The 17,162-nt window shown below is 48.7% G+C and overlaps 2 protein-coding genes across 2 annotated transcripts in view; one reads left to right on the top strand and one right to left on the bottom strand.

Annotated features, from left to right (window-relative positions):
* MAF (MAF bZIP transcription factor) overlaps nt 1–11,735 on the top strand; it is a 347,057-nt gene extending 335,322 nt beyond the window's left edge. The window contains exon 3 of the mRNA XM_043898116.1: nt 11,717–11,735. The gene's annotated coding sequence lies outside the window, so the exon portion shown is untranslated. The remainder of the gene's footprint in view (nt 1–11,716) is intronic.
* Nucleotides 11,736–11,940: 205 nt separating this feature from the next.
* Nucleotides 11,941–17,162, bottom strand: part of WWOX (WW domain containing oxidoreductase) — an 891,989-nt gene continuing 886,767 nt past the window's right edge. The window contains exon 9 of the mRNA XM_043898106.1: nt 11,941–12,996. Within this exon, the coding sequence (XP_043754041.1) occupies nt 12,808–12,996 (189 nt within the window). The 3' untranslated portion in view covers nt 11,941–12,807. The remainder of the gene's footprint in view (nt 12,997–17,162) is intronic.

The following is a 17,162-nucleotide window of genomic DNA, read 5'->3' as shown; positions in this document are numbered from 1 at the left end:
GACCTTTGTTGGCAAAGTGATATCTCTGCTTTTTAATATACTGCATTGATTTTCCATTGTTTAGGCAAAGATCCTTCTTCACTTCATGAAAACTAAGAATGGCCTGTCTTTATGGTAACACTTTTCCAAGTGTTATTGAACTGGAGTGTTATTTCTGAGATTTCTGCTGTGTCTAATCCTATCAAATATAGGGGTCAGTTTGTAGGGAAAGCTTGGCTGCATGATCATAGGGTGCCATAGAGAATAACTCTGGGCATGTTTATCTGGATATTTTGGTATTTTCATTTATGTGATTTTTACCAAACCTCACACAGGGTCGTGTGGCATGGGTGCCAGGCAGGGAAGGCTTAAGCCCCAAACCTGTGCCTAATGTTGGGTTAAACATGCTTCTAAGAGCCTTCTCAGTTAACTTCTCCATGGTCTAGACTGGATATTGGACTATATCAGGACTCCAGCTTTCTTTATATAATAGGGAGATTGTCAAGTTAATTAGGGAACATCCAAATCCCTTAATATTAATTCCACCAGAAGAGGAGTTAAAACATGGAGATGTTCCCGTACAAAGTCTGTACATATAGAAAAGTTTAAAGCAAGTATGAGAGTCGGAAGAACATTAGCCTAGATTCCTGTCTCCCTGTGTTCATACCTTGCCAACACAGACATTTTAGTAGATCTCAGTGCATTTTGTCTTTTTTACACATATATTGTCTGCCTGGTTATCTTAACACCATTATAATACTTTTTTTCCTGCTCTCTTTTGACAGTATAAATAGTCCTTTCTTTGCTGTGTTGAAGTGAGCCAGTAGACAGAAAGACAGGCAGGCTGATGTCTGATAGACACACAATAATACATAGACAAAAATCACACTCAAATCAAAGGGCAAAGTGTTTTCCCTCTGTGCTTGCTGCTGAGACTTCAGTCTTCTGTCCCGCGGTATACGTCATTTTACTTTCACTTCTGCCAGCTTTTAGGGCCTAGACCACACTCCTCTAATGCTTTCTCCTGGTGCACATCTGTTATTAGCTTAGAAAATAAAATGCAGCCAGAATTTACATCCACTGTTCCCCCTAGAAACCAGGTTGGAACACCAAAATGGCGCCATGTCCTACCCCATCCTCAGCCAGGTCATTAAATGACCCAGAAGAGTCTGCTGGCACAGAGCAAGTCTGGAGGCAGGGTCCTGGGGGGAGAGGCGTCTATCTGGTTTTCACATCCAGGAGGTGACATCGCCTCCACTGTTCCTCCTATTCTGCCTGGAAGCTACTTTTTCCCGTGTTCCCAGAGGTCAGACTAATATGACTGAGCGAAAGAACATGACATTTCTGATTTTAATTTGCTTTGGGGGTGATTTTTAAAATAGGTATTTGAACCAGACCAGCCTGACAAATTGCAGCCAATTTTCGAGGAGTGACAACTGTAAATTTGGGGCAACGAAACATGACAGAAGGCATGCCTACCCCACAGCATTAGAAAAAGACATTACTTGGGGGGGAGGAGTCAGTAACATGTGCAACCTTGACTTCACACTCACCCCCCCAAAAAAGCGCATCCATGGATCTCAGGGGCCCATCTTGCTGTTAAATAAGTGTAATTTGTCCAAGAAAGCTGGCCTCTCATCCTAGGATGTTATATTCAGAAAGACCACTCCACGATGGGAAACTGACATCCATTACAAGCCTCTATTAACCACTGTCCCAGGCTTGACTGAATCTTTCATTTTCAAAAAGAACCACATGTGTTCGTTCTGCCACTGCCAGTGGCACCCACAGAAGCCAGGCCGAAGTACAGAAGTCACGGCTGAACCAGAGTGCCGGAAAGACCTCCCCTTGTCGTCACCTCCTCCTGCATCCCGTTCTCAGAAAGGTCCTCTGCAATTCAGTTCCAAAAAGTTAACAGGGATGTTTCTCAAAGCAAGCGCTTCTCTGCACATTCTTCAGGAAGCATAGGATTAAATGCTAACATTCTGAGTGGGTGATTGATGTTTACCTCAGTGTCGTGTGTTTATTATTTTTTTCTCATAAGCAACTATCCTGCAAATTGATAAGAGTCTTTTAATTAGATGGTAGGGCTGTGTGCTTAACACTGCATGCAAAAGACCTATAAAAACTGAGTGAAATTTAACAGGCGGGCTGCCTCCAGCTCAGAGCTGCAGAAATCAGCTCCTTCCAGGAGAAGGTGAACTGAAGGCCTGTCTCACTGCAAGTCTGGAAGCACCTTCCACCGTGACGTGGAGTGATGGAGTCAGAGAAAGGTCTGGTGAAGCCGCTTCCCCTGGCTTTTATTGATGAAGCGTATGGTGCAAGTACCAGGGGATCACACTGGTGGTGTTCTTATTTAGACCCAAAGTGGGTGGAGGAGTTAGTTTGATGGTTTTCTTATTCATATTTTCTTGCTAGATGCTGTACTTTGTTTACTGTCTTCCCAACTAGAAAGGAACAAAACTCAAAATTTTTACAAATTGAAGTGTAGTCGATTTACAATGCTGTTAGTCTCAGGTATACAACAAAGTGATTCAGTTATATAATTTTCTATATATATATTCTTTTTCATTATATATTACAAAGTATTGAATATAGTTCCCTGTGACATATACAGTAGGTCCTTGTCAGTTATCTATTATATGTATAGTAGTGTGTATCCATGAATTCCAAATTCCTAATCTATCCTTCCCCTCCTCCCCACTTTCCCCTTTGGTAACCATGTTTCTTTTCTATGTCTGTGAGTCTACTCATGTTTTGTGAAAAAAAAAAGTTCATTTGTAGCATTTTTTAGATTCTCCATGTAAGTGGTATCACATGGTATTGGTCTTTGTCTGCCTTAACTTCACATGGTATGATAATCTCTAGGTCCAACTGGGTTGGTGCAAATGGCATTATTTTGTTCTTTGTTATGGCTGAGTGATATTCCATTGTATACGTGTACTGTGTCTTCTTTATCCATTTCTCTGTCGATGGCCATGGAGGTCACCTCCATGTCTTGGCCACCATAAATAGTACTGCTATGGACTGTAGAAGTGTGTGTGCCTTTTCAAATCAGTTTTTTTTTTTTGATATATGCCCAGGAGTGGGATTGCTGGATGGTATGGTAGCTCTTAGTTTTTTATGGAACTCCGTACAGTTCTCCACAGTGGTTGTACCAACGTGCATCCCCACCGGGAGTGTGGGAGGGCCCCTTTTTCTCCATAGCCTCTCAGCACTTATTGTCTGCAGACGTGTTGATGATGGCCGTCCTGACTGTGGTGGGAGTGCATTCCTCTGATAATCAGTGATGTTGAACAGCTTTCCATGTGCCTTTTGGCCACCTGTACAACTTCTCTGGAGGTGTAAATATTCCCCTTAAGGTTTTTGGATGAGTATATGTGTTTAGAATAACGTAGGACATCTAACTTTACTTTTCTAACAGTCTGTTTTCTTAAAACTTTATGTTGACAGAGGTCAGGGAGATAAACAAAATCAATACTTCCGTTTCAGCAAGCAATAACAAAACAAAAAGTGGAAAGGGACTTGGCGTGCGTGCGCCGTCTGGGCTCTGCAGGGGCTGGGTGTGAGCGCGCAGGGCTGACGGAGTGCTGAGGCGGGAGGTAAGTCACTCAGGCCTTGGCAGCGTTATGGCCGCCGTGGGCGAAAGGCGCCTGTGGAAAACGGACCCGGCCCAAGCCGCGGGAGGGGCGCCTCTGCACACACCACGGCGGGAGGAGTAGTGCGGGCAGAACTGCCGAGAGACCGCAAGGACTCTCTCACACCCGCCTCCTTTTCCGCAAGAACTCTCTCACACCCGCCTCCTTTTCCGCAAGGACTCTCTCACACCCGCCTCCTTTTCCGCAAGGACTCTCTCACACCCGCTTCCTTCTCCTGCGGGATGAGGCCTCAGACGCCCCGCCCTCTTCCTGTGGAACTCGAAGGCCGTTGCGCTGGCGTCAGTGTATCAGCCCGAGAACCTTCTGGAGGGTCAGTCACGGGCCCCAGTCAGCCCACAGCTGAGCCAGAACCCTGCCGGAGGCACCGGCACGTCTTACAAGCGCTGGCCCGTTCTCTGCTGTGTAACTTTTACGTTTAGAATGTTATTGGGCATACTTCCATTGTAGAAAATGCGGGAATACGGATAGGCATAAAGAGGAAAAGGCACGTATGTGTCCTCCACCCAGAGACGACCACTGTTAACCCCTCACAGCTCTCTCTCGCAATATGTAATTTACATGCACAGAAACACAGTACCTTATAGGCTTCTATAACCTACATCTTTCACTTAATATGTTAAAAACAACTTTCCACTTAATTAAAAATTTCCGATAACATCATGGTAGTCAGAGAGCCCTGACCCCAACTGTTGGACATTTAAATTGACCTCAGTTGTTTATTGTTGTCATTGTTCTTATTATTTATCATTCCTTTAAGAAAAACATGTCTCTATATCCGGGAGACAATGCCCTGTTAAAACACTATCTTAAAAAAAAAACAAAAACAAAGACCAGTGGCCTGTGTTCAAAACATTTTAAATTAAACATATTTAAATCACTTTTAGTAACTGTACTTCCCAGATCCATTAACAGGTTAATGGAGTTTTTGAATTCCCAAACTCCTGATATACAGACACATATGTACACAGTCACACATACACACCTATCATCTATGCAGACTGGGAGAACTGCCCTGCTTCAGGGTTCTAAAATTTAGAACTTGAATTTCTAGGTCAAGGGGTCTGGAGTTTGTATTATTAATAATGCTTACTGTGATTTTATTTTAAATAGTACTTCTTAATATCATTACTAATAATGCCAGTTGTTCAATTGAGATCATATCTACCTACCTGTCTATATGTGGCTTTTTTCCCATGCCTTTTACTTCTATATTCTGAGAGTGTGCTGAAGCTGTGAAGGCTTTGGGGATGTTTAGGGAGATTTATACAGATCTAGAAGGTTCTGAAATCTTGTTCAGGAAATGAGATGGTCTGACGGAAATTTTCCCTAAATCATCCAAGAAGGAATTTAGCCTCTGTCCCTGAAATGAGCTTGAAGGCAGCCACTAGTGAGAGTGAAAAGCTGGGGCTTCATCATCAGCCCTTCACATCTAGGCCGCACCAGGTAAAGCTCCCCCAGGACCGAGTCTAAGGGGCCAGCCCTGCCTCAGCGAACCGCGCCAAGAAGTCTGAACACACGCCGTCCCGGCCAAGACAGTCCTCAGACTTGCTCAGTAGGTCTCGAAACAGCCGCACAGTGAACTCTGTGATGGCTTCAAAGGCTGGCAAAACCGCCTGACCCGGAGTTGAGCTGGGCTCTGCCGCGGTCAGCCCTTTCGGGTTTCGCTGACACCGCTCCTGCCCTCTCCTGTCCTGGTTGCAGAAGCAGGAGCTTTCTATCCCGGGAAACTCGCACGGCCAGCCCCGAGAAAAAGGCCGCCAAACTCCAGACAGGCAGAGTATCGGGGCAAAATAAACCAACCGCCAGCACGCACCTGCCCTGCTCCAGGGGACTCTGGGCAGAGGTCAAAACCAGCCCTGTGGGCAGCTCGGAAAAGGCTTCCCCACAGGAGGTAACCTGGAGGCTTAAAAACACTCCCGTTGTTTGACCCTACAAGCAATGTAGGGTTCCAAATAATTCTCTTTGGAGCCCATGGTAAGAAATAAATCAAACTGGTCTCCCCAAATCTTATGCACTTATTTATTAAAACATTATACGTATTAATGAAAATACAGTAATGAGGGAAACAGCTCTCCAGAAACAGTGAAAGTCTTAGGTAACTATGCTATACCTGTTTGCTGAATGCAGGATCATAAGGTTAGTAGAAGATGTATCCAGAATTTATTTACTTTAAAATATATAAAACGGTATGTGGAGTATAATTGCATTATATATAACTGAAAAGATACAAATAAACTCGATTGCATTTTTTAAAAAGAGAGAAAGGGAATACATACATCAGAACAGTCACAGTGGTTGTCTTTGAGGGGTGAGACTGTGGGAATATTTGTTTTCCTGATGTTTTCTCCCCAAGTTTAAATGCTGAACGTACATTTCAACTTTCTAATGAAAACAGCAACAATAATACATCTTATAGAAAAAAAATTATTACTCAGCAATTGTTTCCAAGAAGAACCGTATTTAAATACAATGATAGACCTACCCCCACCTTCAACCAATCTCACAAGTCATATTTAAAGAGTATAGAGAAAGAATAAAACTATATTCGAGTGGATTACTAATGAACACCCATTTGTTCAGCTTAGAAAAAATCTAAACAAGTGTGTACATAGAAAGTAAAACAAGGGAGAGATGAAGTTGTAGGGGTAAGAGAAACTGCAAATGCATCTTGGGGTCGGGACATGGGGGCTCAGAGAGGTCAAGTGACCGGGACTTCACACAGGAAGTGGTGGCCCTGATCTCAGGTGGCCTCGGCCTGCGAAGGCTTGGAGCGCATCTTGGGTCCCCAGCCTGAGATGGGCCGTGTCACGGCAGTGAAAGCACCGGATCCCAGCCTGGTATAGACCAGCGGTCAGTGACAAGGGCCCACACCTTCCACTATGCAGGAAGGAATCCCCACAAAGACAGACAGTAGTGAAACAAAGTGTCATTAAGAGGAGAAAAAGAGTCTAGGACGTGTGGATAGACACACGGGCCGACTCAGAGGGAGAGGCCCTGAGTCGCGCCCTCCTGACAGTGCGCATTACTTTTATGGGGTATTTCTCCGGGTTTCCTTTGGCCAATCATTCTGATGTGCCTGGTTCACAGTCTGTATCTGGTATATCTCAGGATCCTCCCATGCATTGCACACCCATCTCTTAGCCAAGATGGATTTTACCGAAAAGGCGTCTGGGTAGAACACCCCTTGACATGACACCTCTTTGGCCTCCAAAGAACCTTTTCTGCGCATGTGCGGTTGGGGGAGGTCTCCTAACTTCCAGAACGAGAAATGTCTGGGCTGGGCTGGGCCCAGCCTTCTCCCTGAATTGTCCTGCTTTTCGTGTCTTGGAGTTTCAGTCCAGAGGGATGAATCTCCAATCACTTTATCCTGGAAAGGGGCCATCTGCCTCCTTGAAATATTTAATTGAAATATTTTCCTCACTGGTAAAAAAGGGGACAATGACATTTCATTCAAAACTTGTGAGGTTTAAATGAGCAAAAACAGCATTTCAGGTTATGTGTTTTGCACAAAGTACTGGTAAGGACCCAGGAAACGATACTTTATCAAAGTGGACTTTCTCACCTAAGGGCCCCAACATCCAATGAGAAACTGTCATGATTCCAAAGTAAAACAGCCAGCCCCTAGTGAACCTCAGATAAAACCAGGAGAAGCTGGAGGAAGGCATGGAGCCTCTTTCATCTGAGTGAGTGGTGAAGGGTCTGTCTGCACAGACCTATTTTGAAAATGAAGTTTTTATTCTCTTACATTGAAGATGCAGCAGGCCCTGGCCTTGGAAACAGATCAGTTTAGAAGGAGACAGTCTCTCCCAGCGGTGTGACGCCTAGAAGCAGGCTGCACTTCAGCCGGGGGGTTAGTACGTAAGCCCGAAGGAGCCGTTCTGGTTTGGGCCGGCATGCAGATGGGGCCCAGGTCGTGCTAGCGTTGGTGATGAAAAGGTACCAAAGGCAGGACGCTAACTGCTGGAGTCATGGGATAAAGATGTCCTGGCGTGGCTGATGTTCTCCTGCCCAGACAGAATGCAGACTCACCTAAAACGTCCATTCTAATTACAACTGTGAACTTGGCCCGGTGGGAAAACAAAAGACAAAATGCTTGTACTTTAAATAAGGAGACCGGTTGCTTAGGGGTATTTTATGTAAGTGGTTATAAACTGTGACAATAGGAAGTGAAAATGTTTAAAAAAAAAATAAACACCAACACCCAGGGCGGATAAGTTTGTTACACACACACACACACCCCCCCGCCAACAATCACCCAGAAATGTGTACCTTCTGCTGGCTGTAACCCTTCCACATCGCACATGGAAGTAAGCAGCAAAAGCCAAACAAGAGCTGTTAGACCCACGAGTTTCAGGGGTGCCTGTGAATGCTGGGGAGGACAGTCAACAGAAGGAAGGGAAGAACTGTATGAAGACAGATGCTAGTTGCACCATTAGTTCTAACAGCAAAAACTAGAAATAGCCTGAATGTCCCAGAGCAAGGGGTTCCCAGTGACGCCCCCCACCCAGCAAGATGACACAGGAGGACTCCATTAAAATAACTGACGATAGAGAAAGAAAGTGATTTGGGGGGAGATAAAACAAGGGTGTGAAACCAAATACAGTGAAGCTTTGAAAAGTAATAAACAGAACTGAAAAATCTCTGTTTGGATAGTGGTATCTGACTGAGCATCTCATCAAGTAGAATTCAGAAAAGTTTTTTTCAGTCATCACGTGGATAATATTTTGTGATATTGTTTATTATTCTAAAATGAATTCAAACTAGTTTGGATATGTGGAGAGGCACAAAAAGTTACCAGGGTAAATATTGCTATTTTTTCCTTAGAATTAATTTTAAAAGGTTTTTTTTTGTTGTTTTTAATTTTATTGGAATATAGTTGATTTAAATGTTGTATTAGTTTCAGGTGTAGAACAAAGTGAATCAGTTACACATATACATACATCCACTCTATTTCAGATTCTCTTCCGATGGTAGGTCATTACGGAGTTATTGAGTACAGTTCCTGTGCTCTATGCCAGGATGGTCAGTTATCTGTTTACATGTAGCAGTGTGGATGTCAGTCCCAACCTCTTCATCTGTCCTCTGCTTCTGCTTCCCTTTGGTAACCATGAATTTCCATAAATTTAGTTTTAAGGATCAGAAAAAAAGTTCATTTGTATAATGCTGCTATTTTAGATGCTTTTTTAAAAATGTAAATTTCTTTGGGGATATATATATGTGTGTGTATGTCTAGAGCTGATTCACTATGCCGTAGTGAACACTACACTGCCAAGCAACTATACTTCAATCAACACTGATGTAGAAAGTGAACCTCTCAACGTGGTGCCTGCTGGGGGCCCGAACGTGCAGTCACTTTGCGAGCCGGGCTTTGGAGCCCAGCGCTGACCTTAATGAAAGCAGTCAGGCCCCCTTCATGGAGGTTCAAAACAAAACCACCCGTCACCCCATTTTAAAGAGCAAAACCACAAGCCACACTTCAGTCACTGCCGTGGCTGCTTGTTTCTTGTTTCCTATTGATCAACGGCAGAAAGCCGTCCCTGCGTGAGCCGTGCACGTGGACGCCGGCGGCCTCTGGGTGTCAAGACACAGGGAGAGGGAGCAGCTCGCTGGAGAAGCCGGTGGGTACCGGCTCTCTCTCGCTGGCCTGGGTGGAGGCTGTGGCCCTGGTGCCACGATGCAAGACCCTGGCCACTGAGTCCCCTGGAGGCCACACCCGGGGAGGGAAGCCAGGCGCAGACCTGCTCAGAGCCAGAGCGGGAGAGGAGGTCTGCGAGGCTGGGCCAGGGCTGCCAGGTGAAGGGCACAGACAGCACGGCAGGGTTCGCCCCCCACGCGGGGCACCGCGAGGAGAACCAGGCCCCGGGCCCGGACAGGAGGTCAGCCTTGCTTTGTGAATAAGTCCCCCCGGATCCATTTATTCATGGACGTGTACGGGGGTCTGCAGGCACCCTGCACTGGGAGGGACGGGCTTGCAGACCATCGTCCTGGACCCGCAGGCTGACTCTGCTCCTGTGGTCCCCAGCCAGGGGGCTGCGGGCAGGTCGCTCTGTCAGTCTCATCGTCGGAACACAAAGAAAGAGGGTGGCCGCGACTTTGGCAGGTTTTCCGCAGTTTATTACCACGCGAGGCTCCCTTCTGTTGGGTTCACACCCTTCTGTTGTCTCCCCCTCCCCCTCAACTATCCTGTTTTCAGTTATTTGAGTGGAGTCCTTACATATCATCTTGCTGGGGTGGGGGGCCCACAGAGTGGCAACTGGCACATGACCAATAGTTATCTGCAAATAGCAGTAGTGATTAGTGCAATAGCAGTAGTGTGGAAGACTAGGTTTATATTATACATATATATACACACACATGTATGTGTACATATACTAATATATACATGTGTATTACATACATGTGTGTGTTAACACATACATATAACACAAATATGTGTGTTTCTGTGTGTATGTGTGTGTGATGTGTCTATATATACGCACCATGACAGATGGTGAACAATAATCCTGGGCTTACGTAAGCAAAAAAACCAGAAAGGAGTGAGGCTTTCTGCTGACCACTTGCTCACCTGCCCAGGAAGTGCCCCACAGCATCAGCCAAGGAGGGGAGACGTGTCTGGCAGGAACAGTGACCCACGGGGACTGGCACCATCTGACCCCATGGACCCAGGGCATGAAGGGAGAGAGGAGGCCTGCTTTTGTTCTGGGCAGGGTCTCTGGTGATCAAGCAACCTGGAGAACTTCTGGTCAAGTCGATGATGACCTTGGGTGCTGTGAACACTCCTACAGACCCAGGATCGAGACATTTTATGGCTCTAACTGTGGTGGGGGTGTCACCCTAAACTTTGAATTTCCGTAATGTGGTGCTTGGTGTATGTCTGTTGGGTGCATGACTGTATGAAGACTTGGTCTGGGTGACTTGGCGTTTCATTGAAGTATAGTTAATTTACACTGTTGTTACTTTCTAGTGTATAGCAAGGTGATTCCGGTATATATATACTTTTCTACTCTAGTTTATCACAAAATATTGAATATAGTCCCTGTGTTATACAGTAGGTAGGACCTTGTTGTCTATTTAAACATGGTACTGTGTATCTGCTAATCCCAGACTCCTAATTTCTCTCTCTTAGCACCTCTTCCTACCCTTTTGTAACCACAAGTTTGCTTTCTGTGAGTCTGTTTTATAAAAGTATCTGTCTCATATTTTAGATTCTACCTATAAGTGATGCGATGTATGGTGTTTGTCCGACTGACTTCACTTAGGAGGATAATCTCTAGGTCCATCCACGGTGCAGCAAATGGCCTTCTTTCATCCCTCTTTTATGGCTGAGCAGTACTCTTTTCTCATCTTCACCCGCTCCTCTATGGATGGACATTTAAGTGGCTTCCATGTCTTGACTATTCTGGCTTGTGCTGCTGTGAATGTAGGGGTGCGTGTATCCTGTGAAATTCTGGTTCTGTCTGGCTGTACGCCCAGGAGCGGGCTTGCTAGATCGTAAGGCGGCTCTGGTTTTAGCTTTTTAAGGACCCTCCATGCTGTTCCCCACAGGGGCTGGGCCGGTTTACATCCCCACCAGTGGTGTCGATGGGTTTAGGGAGCTCTCAGTTGAGGGGGACGCTAGCCTCCTCTGGTCAAGGTCCCTCAAGGATCCTGTTAAGGGGGAATATAGCTAGACGGGAGGACGTAGCCAGGCTGTGGACCCCTGGAAAGCAGTGGTGTCTGAGTGAACACAGAGCCAGAGGCCCAAGACGGATAATGTCGGGATGGAGACTAGCGGCACGCGTCCCCTGCCCCTGCCTTCCTGGTGTGTGAGCAGAAGCACCGTCTCCACTCGGCCCAAGCGGCCCTTCCTACATCCCTGCGGGAAAGGCCCGGAAGCCCAGGTGTGAGATGCAGGACCAGGGGCAAAGGGCCCCAAACCACCCCCATCCTCATCAGGAGACACTGCCTACTCACCAGGAACCTGGGCATCACACGGGGAACACACTGTGGCGGACTGAGATGACCCACCATGTGTAATAACAAAACTTCTAAAGGTGAAATTTAACAACAGTCATTTTTCTCTTTCTTTCTCTCTTCAGCAGAAAATATGATGCTGGCATGCTGATCGCGTGAGACAACTCGGCCCACAGACAGCCACAAAGCACAAAAACAAAGCAAGCTCAGAGAAGACACAAGAATGGTGTTTTCCTGGCGTCTACAAGAAGCGCTTTATTTTTTCCTCTAGATTGCTTTTCTAAAAAACAAAAAAACAAAACAGAAAACTGAAACAAACATGTAAAGGAACAAGACAAACTTCAGGTGATAATATTCAAGCATGTTCTTTTATTAAGCGTGGGATGGAAGGGACAAGAGGACGCGGAAGCAGGACGCTGAACAGACAGGCGGGGGGCCGTGCACCTCTGTGACGGGGTCGCTTCCTGAAACTATGCGGGAAGGATGAAGGAATGAAAAGGATGGAAGGATGAAAAGGATAAGGCTTTTTATCCCCCAGCCCCCAAACATCTGGGGTACCCTTAAGGGGTGCAAGGCTCCCTCTCCTGCCTGTCATGGTGTCTGGGGGGTGATCGCTACGATCTGCTTGTCATGATCTGAAGAACCTTTTGTGCAGCTCCGGCAGTGGACCGGTGCTCTGCGACACACTCACTGTCCGCGCCACCCGTTTCAAAGTGTCCCCTCAGCCTCGGCTGGAACAAGGGCCAGAGGGGCCTCTCTCCAGGACGCAGACTGGGTCAGGATGGAACAGTGATCTCGCGGAGGAGTGCGTGAAGGATAAACACTGGCTCTTTCTTCCCCAGACAGGAGACAGCCGGCTCCTGGCTACCGTGTGGCCGTGGGCGTGTGGCTGGGGTGGTGGCTGGTGGGATGGGGTGGGGGGCTCTGGGGGACCCTGAATGGTGAGACGGAGAACCTCCCTACCCGCGAAGCTTCACCGTCACACGGGCCATCGCCAGGGCAGCAGAGGGACCTGGGTTGCCCCCCAGCCCCGGATAAGAGGTACCGCCCCTTCTCCCCACAATGCCCTGCTCCCCAGGGGTACTAACGCCACATGCTCTGTCGCACCAGCGCTTACGTTCTGGGCCTCTGGTGGGTCTGGGTCGGGGGACGTGGAAGGCTGCGGGGTGAGAGGTGGGGGGGGGTCCAGCAGGGTGGGTGTTGGGCTGATGGCCATCTAGGCGGGTGGGCCGCCGGGCGCTCCCTGGAGCAGTCGCTCGCTGAGTGCCCACAGGGCCCGCGCCGTGTCTTCGCTCTGGGCTTCGGCCGATGGCAGGCAGCGGCAGCAGCTGTTGAAGTACATCCCTCCCAGGCCCTCCAGCTCCGGGGCGACGGCGCAGTACACCGTGGTGGCGGCTCCCTGTTGCTGCAGGGCAGAGAGGAGAGACGAGAACAGTGCATGAGAAAAGTCAGGTGGCGGGGGCTGTCCTTCACCGGGAGCGCCCTCCCCACCTGCTGCGGAGGCCCCTGGAGCTCAGCAGGGGCCCCGAACCCAGAGGTATGGCGGGGCGGTCCTGGGAAAGAGCGTCATGAACTCCGCCCGGAGCGACTTTTCACAGCTCACGCGGGAAAAGGCTTTGAACACAACACGCCTCTCAGTCTGTTGCATCACGTGCCTCTGCTGACCACGTGAGCAGGACAGGATCCTTTCCAACCAGCAGGAACAAATCCATCCAACCTCCTGACTGTGCAACGCATGATGTCATGAGACACTGAGATGTTTTTACGAGACTTCTGTCTGAACTAAACCCACCACTCTCACCGCGGGCCAGTGGGTAGAAAGCCAAGCAGGACCGGGGCCACATGTGTCCTTGTTCTTTGCCCTTGGTGCTGCGAGGGGAAGGCTTTGGGAGGTGTGTGAAAACGTGTGAGGCGTGCACGTATGCACGTGTTCCCTGCCGTACACACGTGCCTCCTGCGGACACGAGACAGAAATCTGATCGGGATCCTGGAGCCCTTTTTATAACTGTCACATCCTGCCCGTACCTGCAGGGGGACAGCGGCTCGAGGGTCCACGTCCTCCCAGCCCACTTCTAAATGCACGTCGTAATGAGTGCCATTGATCACTTCTGACTGACCTTTTGAGTAACAGCAGGCGCTGTGGCTAGGGATGTGTGCGCCGACGGGGCCCCATATCACCCGAGCTGACAGGATACTGTCAGGGATGCTGGGAGGAGGGCAAGAAATCACTTTGCTTTGCGAGCCATAATTAAAAATAATAGGCTGGTGCTCGTAAGGAGACACGGTCGGCACTGCTCTAATTTAAAACCAATACAGTTTATCTGGCATCTTCTGATTATTTATGTGCATCACAGCCCTTGCTGCATCAACTAATTATCAGGTGATGGAGGGGTGGGGGGGGGCAGAGGAGAATCAGAGAAAGATAACGGGCGATAAGGTCACTGTTAGGAAAACACTGAAACCCTCTGAGGGGGGCTGAAGCGCGTTCCCTCCCCACCCGAAAGCCGACCCTCTCCTGCCTCTTGGAGTTCGTGCTGAGGGGAGAACGTCCCCCTACACGCCTTGGTTTGTGTGTCTATGGTTATACCCATAATCCCCGGGAGCCCAGGGCATTCTGAGAAGTGAGGTCTTGGGGTGTTTACCATTTGAGGAAAGTACTGTGAAACAGACTTGGGGGTTGTTCTGAAGAGGACAGTACTTACTGAATTTGTCTGAAAACCAAATAGGCAAATACACTCAAGTGACATGCTTGTTGGGGAGGCGGGTGGTGTGGCGTGGGAATGAGATGGAGGTGTGAGTTTTGACCCTGGGGCTGTCCACTGCACTGGACAAGACCCACGGGTCCAAAGTTTGAACCCCCAGTGTGACCTGAACCAAGCAGGAACTGGTTAGTCCATTCCCCAGCCCTCTCACCCAGGCCCGCTCCCCAGCCAGCCAGCTGAGTGCTGGGATTCAGCTACTTCTTTTAAGATTGATTTTGTGCGGCCCAGGTCTAATGAACGCAAGTCCGCATCACCCTGCTTCCCTTTTGCTGAGCTGTTACTCCTAGTAACCCTTAGCTTAGCATCTGGTATGTTTATCTAACCAAGTTCAAGTGGCTCGTCCGAGTCCCCTGCACCCCATGCGGGGCAAAAGGCAGCGGGGTGCCTGCTAGAGATGGATGGGAGACTTGAGGGGCTCGTCTGGCCCGCCCAAGCCAATACCACCTGGGCCTTGATTCTTCGCATGCTGCTGGCGGGTGGAGGTGGTGCTCTGGGGAATTTTCTGGACATCTGTCAGGTTTCCGCTGTACTCTGCAACTCCCAAACCCACCCAAGAGGGACCAGGGGGTTTGTCATGAGTTCTCAAGTGGCGAGCAAGTCCGCTCACCCCAAGATCCAGGCTCCCCCCCGCCCCGGAGTGGCTATAATATCAGCATTCATACATACAACAAACTGGCCTTTCACAGGCTCCACCAGCCCTGACAAAGGATCAAAGGTGCCCACTTGGGAAGGCAGCAGACGGAATTCTTCCAAACCCAATGCAATCTTGTGCCACTCTGACCTTCTAAAATGCTATCGTGTTGCACTCTCGCGTTGTCGGAATGGTATTTTTGCAGAGAAATTCGGCACTCAGACTGATTCAGAATCGAGCTGATGAGGGAGCTGGGGGCACACACATTCCGCCCCCCCACATGGTATCTGAAAGCAATTGAAGCTAGCCTCATTTCATGTAAACCTCCACTTGGCTACCATGCCGAAAACCATAAATTTTAGAAATGCCCAATCTTTCATCAAGGACTGGATGGCTTCGAGGTCTTTGCCACTTGGCTCAGGGTGGTACGCAACTTAGATCTCATCACCGCTGGTGCCGGTTCTGTGCAAGACGCCAGTACCACAGGGCACCTGAAAGCAAAGACCAGCTTCTCCCCTCCGAAGACCAACTGTGCATGCCTGGCAAAGACCGGACGGTGAAGGGGTGACCCCAACAGCAGCATCCGGGGCCCATCTTTATACGGTCGGAGGCGATGACACTTTCAACAAGTGCTAATTGCTGGCTCATCGGCCGTCTGGCCTGCCTATGCTCCAGAGTGAGACGGGAGCCACATTAGGAAATCATATTAGTGAATGAGCTGGTGTGGCTGCTACAAGAGAAAACATTTTTAAACCGATGGAAGAAAAATTTTAAAGAGCACTTTCATCACCGTCAGATGACTTTCATGCCACTTTGTGTATGGGGGTGGGGGGCATCACCACGTAATTCAGAGAAGATGAAAGCGCCCCATAAAGGAGACGATGTTAACAACTCTGTTATGAAATATCTGAGGCTATGCCTTGCTGCCTGTCACCACTGCTTGCTGATCCACTGTGATAAGATAATAGCAGTGTCTTGACATACAAACGCGGGCTGGGGCGGGGGGTTCCTCTCGGTGATTTTACCAACAGTTTACGGGGAGTCTGAGGACTGGGGTGCAGCATCTGTCCTGCACCAGGGGTGGAGAGGCAGGGTGTGGATCGCCGTGGGGGGTGGGTGTGGGGTGGGCGTGGGGTGGGGGCTGAGGATTTCTGGGAAGCCGGGAGAGGCTTTAATCACGCCCGAATGCCATTTCTGATTCAGTCAAACGTTTGCAAGCTGCCAGAGGAGCACGCCGTCATCCACCTCTATAGTGTATGTAAAAATCACCTGGGATTCTTGTTTGGGATTTTTAAGAGTATCTGGGTAATAAGGGTTCATCATTCTCTTTTAGAAATCAGTTGTCAGCTGAGCGGCACCGTCTCCAGCTACAGAAAGGTGGGATTTAGACAGCGGTTTGCTATTTGTTCATTGTTGGGGCCTTGAGATCTAAACTATCCATCCTCCCCAAGCCCTTGGTTGGGATGAATCTATTGAAGTAGCCGCTTTTCATCCACAGTTATTTGATAACCACTAGCCATCAGTTCGCAGCTGTCAGCATGGAATACAGAGGAATATTGACTCTTTGAAAGAGAAAGTTATGGGAGTTTCAGATGGACAATCCAGGCTTAAAGAAAACCCACCCACATAGTAGTATTTGTGATGCATCGGTAGGTTCTCTAATATAGCTCACGTTTTGATAAGGACACACGTTAGAGCATTATGTTTAGTTTTCAGGTTTCTCTAGTTTTAAAATGCATGCTTCTTTAAAAAAAATAGATTCCTGTCTTAAAACAGATTTAACTCTGAAACATAAAAAAGTAGACGCACAGTCACGGGGGGTCTGTGTGGTCAGTGGTTTTGAGAGCAGGCAGGGGTCCTATGGCTGCTCTCTCAGGACTGAGGCGGGACCGGGGACCCACGGCGGGGAAGGAGCAGCCCTTCTGGGCGGGTGCTGAGGAGGCGCTGGGCTCCCGGGACAGAGGACCTTGCCAGCGCCGGAGGAGGAGGAGACGGGTGCCTCTCTGAACCCCCAAAGCTTCCCCCCGTTGCTCATCTGTGGTCTGTGGGCACAGCAAACACTTCCCGAGTGCAGACGCGGCCCGCGCTCCGGTGAGTACGGCAGAGCGCTTCCCCACGCAGCCTTGGGCACGGGGCCACGGACACAGTGGGCGCGGGTGGGACGCCCCCTCTCCCAGG

This window comes from Cervus elaphus, chromosome 4 (genome assembly GCF_910594005.1).
Source record: "Cervus elaphus chromosome 4, mCerEla1.1, whole genome shotgun sequence".
Classification (NCBI taxonomy): Eukaryota; Metazoa; Chordata; class Mammalia; order Artiodactyla; family Cervidae; genus Cervus; species Cervus elaphus.
This window is presented reverse-complemented; position numbering and strand designations above follow the sequence as displayed.